At 35.8% G+C, this 8688-nt stretch overlaps 1 protein-coding gene across 1 annotated transcript; it reads right to left on the bottom strand.

Annotated features, from left to right (window-relative positions):
- Positions 1-5756: 5756 nt before the first annotated feature.
- Positions 5757-8310, bottom strand: LOC127085575 (transcription factor MYB83). The gene is made up of 2 exons (XM_051026082.1): positions 7941-8310; positions 5757-7532 (listed from the first exon to the last, which is right to left on the bottom strand). Exons 1-2 carry the CDS (start codon positions 8225-8227, stop codon positions 6806-6808), a joined length of 1014 nt encoding a protein of 337 aa, XP_050882039.1. The 5' UTR covers positions 8228-8310; the 3' UTR covers positions 5757-6805.
- Positions 8311-8688: the final 378 nt, after the last annotated feature.

Here is an 8688-nt window from a genome sequence, read left to right as displayed (position 1 = left end):
ATGAGGGTCATCAGCTCCATCAGAAAACTGCCAACCTCAACAGAAGTTTCCAAGAGGTTGATTTGTTTCAAAATCTTCTTAAGTTCAATATGAGCAGTGGCGCTTTCTTCTAAAACTTTGAACAAATCAACATCAAGGATTTTCGTCTTAATCTTGGTCAAGATGTTGTCAAGAGATGGCGCTTCAGAAGTGGCCCCAGAGGTAGTCGAACTGCTTTGCGAAGAATCTTGAAAATTAAAACGAGCGCTAAGCATGGCCTTCAGATATTCTAAGGGTTTCTGCATTTTGAGACTCTCAAGCTCTTCGCGAGAGAAACCAGTCGAACCAGTTGATATGGCACATCCTTTGGTCTGGTCAGGAGCGAGTTGAGTGCTTCGTTCTAAAGTTTGCCCACCATCTGGCTGTTTCGACTGGTCATCCTTATCTTTAGCAGTTTCTTTTTCATGGTCATCTTCGACCTCAGTCTCCATGTCAGTGTCATCACCCTTATTGGCAGCATTTAATCCTGGATGAGGAGGAGAATCGTCTTCAGAGGCTTCACTCGTTGGAGCGTCGAATTCTGCTACAGTCTGCCTGTCATGATCATTTTTGGGGACATCCTCTTCTTGGACTGTCTTTTCCAGAGTTTTCTCAGGGTTTCCTTCGACAGCCAATTGTTCCTAAAAATAATTCTAAGTTAGAAGAAAGAAATTCAATGAAGATGAACATTAGATAGTCGAAATAGGGATTTACCTCAGGAATCTCAATATTAAAACTAGATTTCCCACTCTCTGTATCCTTCGACTGAAGTTTGGCAGTTGGAGTACTTGAAGAATCTTTTTTGGCTGTCTTAGCAATGGATCTTTGGGAAGAGACCCTTTTGATTTTCTTCTTCTGAGGAGGAGGAGGGTTTGGCTCTGGAGATTCATCGCCAGATTCTTCATTAGGAACTCTCTCCTCTTCTTTCTCCTCTTCTTTCTTTCTTTTTTGGACTGGTGGGGGTTTTCGACTTACCTAGTCATGCAGACCAAGGCCGGTTAATTTCTTAAAAGGGAAAAGAATAAATGAAAAGAGTGAGGTTTGTACCTTTGTCGAAGATTTCTTAGCAGGACTTGGTGACGCTTCGACGGAAGCTTTCTTGGTAGGAATCTTTACGGCTAAGGAAAGAAAGGGAAATTAGAAACAAATATAAGAAATACATGATAATACAGTTAGAATGAAAAAAGAAAAATCGTGTTTCCTGTTAACACCTTCAAGAATGGGACTTTCCACGCGAACGTGTTCTATTTCAATATGAAGGTGTCCTTGGTAATCGTCCAGATGATACTTAGTCGGAACCACACGCTCAGCAGGTTTTTTGTAATGTTGATGAAGAATTTTCATATAGTCCCCACAAACGAATCAATCTGGAAATGGAGGGCTTAATGCCACGCCAAACTCAGCAGTTGGTAGAGGAGGAAACTTTGGTGGATGACAACTGAAAGTCAGGTCATAGCGCGCCTCTGGTCGAACATTTGAAGGCAATGTCAATTTTTCAAACTTCTCCATCAATTTACGTTTTAATTTTGCTGCTGCTTCGCGTATGGTTCGACTAAGATCATCAGGTCTATACGCAGATTCGAAATATTTTTGAAATTTTTGTATTTCTCTAATGTGTCTTTGAATACCTTTCTTGGTCCGATCCTGCACGAAAGCAAAAGCATTTGTTAAATGTGTGGTGAAGGTTGTTACGTCAAAAAATCTGGTAGAATAATAATCCTTCCACCACTCATCAAACTCAGGAGTACAGAGAAAAGATGGTCGAAAGATCACTGGTCGAATATCAAGAGAGTCGTCAGTCAGCTTCTTCGACAACTCTTTGCTCTCCTCTTCATTATGAAGGGAGTTGTAAAAAATGATAGACCCTTTCTTTGGGAAGATGGGTCGAGGTTTTATTTGGATCAAGCCAAACTGTCTCGCAACCAGATTAGGTTGATAGACTATCAAAGCTATTTGGGTTTTGGTTGCATTACGATGGGAAAAAAGGAGCCTGGGGGTTAAAAATGATTCCCAAACATCCAAAAATATATTTTCATCCTTCTGCATTTCCAAGGGCAGTTGTTGGGTAAACCATTCAGGTCCAATTTTTCTACTAGCAAAGGGCGCCATGGTCGAAGTAAAATGATACCTTTTGGCAAACATCATGACATAACTTTTGAAAGCTTGTCGAAGGCTAATTCCTTCATCAGTTGGCGTTAGTTGCACCAACCTAGGCCATTCGACAGTCCTGTCCTTCACTTTTTCTTCGTCCACTTGTTCTACAGGAAGAGAAGCTTCAAAGGTGGCATTGAGCCATAATTGTAAAAGCCAGAAAGGTCTTGACAAATTGATTTTACCTTGGTCTTTGATGGTTTTCAAAAGATTTACACTCTCACTCAAGGATTCGTAAAGATTCGCCAAAATCATTTCACTTAAGCATAGTTTGGTTCCTGCGTGAAGCTGATTGGCCATAGTGATGAATCTCTTGGAAACTTGGAGGGAACGAGAGCAAAACACATATTTTCATAGCCACAGAGTCAAAAAGGCTATATCTTCGACATCCGAGACTTCTGTGGTATCCTTGTCATGATAATGAGACATGAATAAAGAGTATGGAGCAAAGCTAGTGTCGAAAGCTATAGTATCTTCATTTAGGTTGGTGGGGTTGAAATCTATCCCATTGGGGCGAAGGCCAACGATGGTTGCTGCGTCGAAGAGAGTGGGCGTAACCATCCCACAAGGAAGGTGAAAAGTGTTATAGGTACTGTCCCAAAAATAGAGGGAAGCTAAAAGCATATTGGGGCAAATGTTGGGTCCTACTCTCGACAATTGAATGAGGTCGAAAATACCTATTTCCTTCCAGAAATCTCCTTTAATCTTTTCAACCTTATCTAGCCAGGATAAATAGTCTGAAGGGTCTTTCGACCATGGACAAGTTCTAAAGATCCTAGTGTAATTCAAATAAGTTAAACTCAACTTTCCATCATCAGTCGTACTTTGTGGGTCATTTTGTTTTACAGTTTTCTCTTGAGGTTGATGTTTCACTCCAGCACCTATGGGTTTGGTATGGAAATAGGTGGGAAAAAATTCTTTTAGACGATCTGGCTTAATATCTGGATTGGGGAGTGGACCTAACATAGCGTGACAAATTCCAGAAACAAGAACAGGAATTAATACCTGGGATTTATATATACATTCCTTCTCTCTCTCATTGGGAGGTTCAGGAACATATTGTTGGTTTCCAATAGTCATTGGTCCCTTCAAATCATGCGCAGGATGAAGAGTTGAATCTTGAGTCTTCTTAGAACGTTTGCTACTGGAAGATTTTGGAGGAGCCATTGTTGAGAAGAACAAAGAAATTTTTCCAGGAAAGTTGAAAGTATGAAAATGGGTATGAAGAAGAAAGTTTGAAGCGTAAAAAGTTTCAGAAAAAATGGGTTATGAGTATTTATAAGGGAAGATGAAAAACGTTTGAGTTTTTGATGATAATCGTGGGACACGTGGCTGAAGCACAGTGATGGTGATGAAGATGTGGAAGTTGAAAAAGGCCATGATGTTAGGTTTAGGAAATGGTGGTGGTAAGGTCTAAACATGGGCTAGACATGACATTTCTGAAAAAGTGTAATGATGAATCTGTCTGGGAACTTGAGATTATAAAAGCTTGGAAATAGTGGATTTAAATGACATGGCATCGAAATATTGGTTGACAACAAATGATTGTTTCTCCAGAGTAGTCGAAACATCTTTGCTGGGGGGAAATTTGTATACATGTAATTTTGACGCCATGAAGTCAGCAGCAGAATAGTGTTTTTCGACAAATGGAGATGCTGGTTCGACACTTCGACAGGTTGTTGGTTCGACATTTCGACAAGAGAAGATGTCTGCAGATGAAAAGACGTCTTTGACAAGTATGGATGATGTTATGGTATTTCGACAAATTCGACAAGTCTGAAGAGACGCGTCATTTCGACGTAAAGTGGAAATTCAAATTCAAAAGAGTTATAACGTTTGGCAGAAGACGCGTGGAAGCTCCTGGCGAAAGGAAGTCCTGCAGAAAGCCAAATGTCATAGTTTTAGGATTTATTCGTTAGTGACAGTTATTTTGTTTGTATATAAATAGGATAGTTGTTATTAGAATAGTGGGTGTGAAAACTTGTACAAACATTCCTGCAAAATACTCAAAGTACCCGTGTGAGAGAAAAGAGTCTTATCTGGAAAATGTACGTGTGAACAAACACCATTTCTTTAAAGTTTTATCTTATAAATTTCAAAGTTCTTTACCAATTTTCCTTTACTTTTACCAGTCATTTATCCTTTGCATTTACTCTTCGACAATTTACTTTTCGCCATTTATCTTAGTCTTGTTAAGTTTACTTTTACTTAAGCGCTTTTAGTCAATATCTTTCGACATGAAAGACTTAGTAAACCAAATAAAAGATACAAAGGTTGTTCTAAAGAGTTACAAAGTTATTTAAATTTGCACATGTCCTAGGATTTGTATGGTTGATCCTGCAAGTAACCCAATTCGACAAGTTTTGGAAAAACCAGAGGTTGTTCGCCAAAATCAACAGCGAACAGTATATTGACATGACTAATGGACGAGATACTTTGAATATGCTTAAAGAATATAATGGCAAATTTTGAGCTCATAAAGTCTAACACATGTGTAAAGTTGCATATGTCACCAATGGGGTATTGTTACAATTTTTGGGTCACAAATGTAATATTACATGTGTTATGGACATTATTTAATTAGCCAAAACTGCAGTGGTCTGATTAATATTAAGTATGTGGTTAAAAATATAAATATCATGAAATATGAAATTATTGTGTAGATATCATAAATCAATATCTAATTTGACGAGGGGACAAATTATAATATTGAAAACTAAGAAATAACCCTAAGATTATGTATAGAGGTTATGGTCCCCATTTGTAGACAACATGAAAACGGACCATTAGAAAAATTCTCTCTTTGTCTCCATCATATGAGATTCAAGGAGCCAAAAAGAAATTCTACATTTGGAATATCACATACCCAATCATTTTCAATTATTTTCAATGGAAAACTCATGTACGCTTCCGCTTTCATTCTGATTGAATTCTGATATGGGTTTAGGGGATACAAGTTGATAGATTATCGACTCATAAGAATTTTTTTAGAATTTTGTTACATATTACTTGTCGGCAATGATAAATGCATGATGAGGGGCCAAGGTTATCGACTCATAGAAATTATTTTAGAATTTTGTTCTTAATTTCTATATCAATAAAAATAATAAGATTATGAACCGATCTTACACTAAACTTCAAATAAGATGGAAAATTTAAATATCATGTCATTCTCTTTAGATATGACTACATAAAGAAAGAAATTTAATAAGAAAAAATACAAATTTTGAAGTAGTTACAAAAATCTTAACAAACCAGACAACAAGAACCCAAATGTTTAGGCTCAAAACTTCACAGTTACTATAACAAATATAAATTTCAAAGCTCTTCAAAATCATGGTGACAAACAACTGCCATCATTTCATCAAAAATTGTTGCTTTAATTTCATTAGATAGACACATACACAATTTAGGGTGGATACTTCAACCTTGCATCAATAATCCTTTTTTTCTTCTTTGTAGGACACTGAATCAATTTCTCTTTAACCAAATTTCTGAACTTTTTCCACTCATTGTTTCATTTCTGTCTTCTCTTTTTCCATGATGTTTTAGAGTTGACATTGATGCCTGCATAAAAAATATGCTTTCCATCTTTGGTTTCTTTTATCGTCATATAGGTGTTTCCAAGGTGTTTGTAACTGATTCTCCTTAATTCACAATCTCCTTTGTATATAATGAGGGTTAATAAAGAGAATAATTATACAAAGTAATTCGAGATAGACAATGTGAATGAATTTGAAATTTAATACATTTATTTGTGTGTTTACAATTGAATCTATTACAACCTCCAAACCTTACACTAAAATATAAAAACATGCAACTCCACATTACTCCTATTGCTATAAACAATGCTACATACAATTTCTATAAATGACCACTATTCACATTTCTCTTTTCAAGATATAAGAACCTTTGATTATTGTATACAAAGAATGCAAAAAAAAAAAAAAACTCAAACCTACCCTATACAAATACCACAATTTTGATTGCAAAACCGTGTATATTACCACAATATGCAATTGAGTTACAATTTTGTAAAACAAGAATAGAAACAATGTGTGTGACAAGACAAGATATATATGTAGTGAGCAAAAGGGTTTGTTGTTTAAATCTTTGAAGAACTAAAGACAAGAAAGAATAAGTGCCAAAAAAAATTCTAAGTATTAATTGAAGGCATTTGTGTATATGCAAATTGGATTCAAAAAAGACTTTAGAAAGAGAGGAAGATGAAGTGGGAAAGACATAGAAAGACTAAGAAAATTTTGAGGTGATAGTAAAAAGAAAGAGATAATGTAAGAGAGAAAGAGAGAGATCATATAAAGAATATGGAGGATTCGGTACTCTTTGGCCCATCTACTTCTTGTAGTCAAATCTTAATTGTTAAATTAACCTAACATTCGATAGTTTTACCTATCGACTGTTAGATTAATTCAAATATTAAAATTTTGTAAAAAAGAAATATTTGTCGAAGAACCTAACTCTTTTAAGACAGTTTTATGGTGCGGCTGATTATAAACCATTAGATTTAGAGAGAGAAATTGGTCTATTATCGACTTTAATGTAAAGACAACCGTAGAGGATCGATCTGATTTAAAGAGGGAGAGAGATGGAGAAAAGAATTGGGAATTCCACTGAATTAAACTTGAAAATCAAGAGGAGGAAAATAGGATATGTCTTGCATTAAACCCTCCATATCCCATTCTCCCATTCTTAAGTTTTCTCCTTGGCCATGATTTCCAAATCCAAACAAGTCCTCTACATTAGAGTTTTGAATGTGATTAGTGTTATTGAAGCAACTATTATTGAAGTGGTTGATATGGCTTTTCATACTAAGATCATCATCAATTGGGACACTCTTGTCTTCAATGCTAATTCTACTTTCTAGTGGAGGAAGTTCAAAATCATTTTCTAATAACCCCATTTTATTATCCTCCAAAATCCCATAATCATCACTATGAAGCCCAATATCATCAACCATGTTACCAACTTGTGTTAAGCATGTTGGCATGTCATGATGAGCATGAGCATGAAAACTTGTCATCATGTCATAACGATTACTCGACAGCAATGAAAATGGATCAAATTGTTCGGCTAAAACCATGGCATGCATCTGCATGGATTGCATGGATGATGATGAAGTTGATGAGGATGAATCCATGCACAATGTCATGAGTTCTTGTTCATTTATCGGCATCATCATATCGTTTTTCACATCAAAAACATTATCTATGAGTTGTTCCGATAAATCACTATTGTTTGGAGATGGAGTGTTGTTTTTCAATCTCTTCTTCAACGTAGAATTCCAAAAATTCTTTATTTCATTGTCAGTGCGACCAGGGAGACGCGCCGCGATCTGAGACCATCTGAGTTTTTTCAAAGTTAAAATTAATGATGAAAAAAATATAGAATTTGAATAATTAAAAAGGCTTAATCATAACCACTATGCACATGATAAACCTTAATTAATAATCAATGTTTCTTAAGATGAAAGCTATAGATCTTAATAGATATAATGCATCCAAAAACCCTAACATGCTTTTATACTACGTCACTTTATAATATAATAACACACTGTCACACAAAAATGTACAGCCCTTAATTTTCCAAATACATGTTTAATTAATTAGGGTTTATTCATGATTAATTATTTATGCGATTGATCTACAAGTATTATATTATATTATATTTACGGTTGCAGACTGCAATTTAAAATTAGGGTTTGAATTTTTGAAGTATGAAAACAATTAGCATTGTTGAAGAATTCAATGTACCTGTTGCCAAGAATGGAGTGGAAATGAATGATGAGTTCTTCTTCTTGTGGCGAAAACGCGCCGCGCTTAAGATCGGGTCTCAAGTAATTAATCCAACGAAGACGACAACTTTTGCCGCATCTTTGAAGACCAGCATTTCTAGCAATGTCACTCCAACAGCCTTGTCCTTTAGTTATCATGTACCTTATCAACTTCTCATCTTCCTCGGGTGACCATAGACCTTTCCTTAGTTTGTTCTTGTTAACGTTGTTGTGTTCTTTTGCCATGATCATATCAGGTTTCCTCATTAGAGAGAGAGAGTAGTGGTTATTAATATGAAGAAGTAGTTTGAGGTTGTTTTTGAAGTGAATTGTGAAAGAGATATTTGAGAAAGCTATATAGGTGAATGATGTTTTTGAGAGACAAGAGAGATAGAAAGCTTCATGGGGTGGGAAAGTGTAATGATGGTAGTGATGGTTTGTGGGGTTTGCTTAAGATATGAATATGAATTTTTAGAGAGAGAAAGAGGAGAGAGAGAGAGAAGGGATTGTGTTGTTGGTTGATATAGGTAGAGTGGAAAACGGATTGGAGGGGGACCCTAAGAGAGAGGGATGGTTGGTCTTCTTGTCTTTGACTCAATTCTTGTCTTTTTGCGATACATTTTACTTCACTCACAAGGTAATCATTTATATAATGTATGTGGAGCAGATACTATTTTGCTTCCACTTCACATAATAAATCTCTCTCTTTTGATTCTTTGATTTTAAAC

Source organism: Lathyrus oleraceus, chromosome 5, assembly GCF_024323335.1.
Source record: "Lathyrus oleraceus cultivar Zhongwan6 chromosome 5, CAAS_Psat_ZW6_1.0, whole genome shotgun sequence".
NCBI classification, from domain to species: Eukaryota; Viridiplantae; Streptophyta; class Magnoliopsida; order Fabales; family Fabaceae; genus Lathyrus; species Lathyrus oleraceus.
The sequence above is the reverse complement of the archived record's forward strand: the minus strand, read 5'-3'. Positions and strand labels throughout refer to the sequence as shown.

Bases quoted from the DNA above. Each gene is read 5' to 3' on its own strand.
- LOC127085575 (XM_051026082.1), bottom strand. From the start codon at position 8,227: ATGAGGAAACCTGATATGATCATGGCAAAAGAACACAACAACGTTAAC. The intron at 7,533-7,940 runs GTACATTGAATT...GAAAAAACTCAG, and splicing joins CACTCCATTCTTGGCAACAG to ATGGTCTCAGATCGCGGCGC.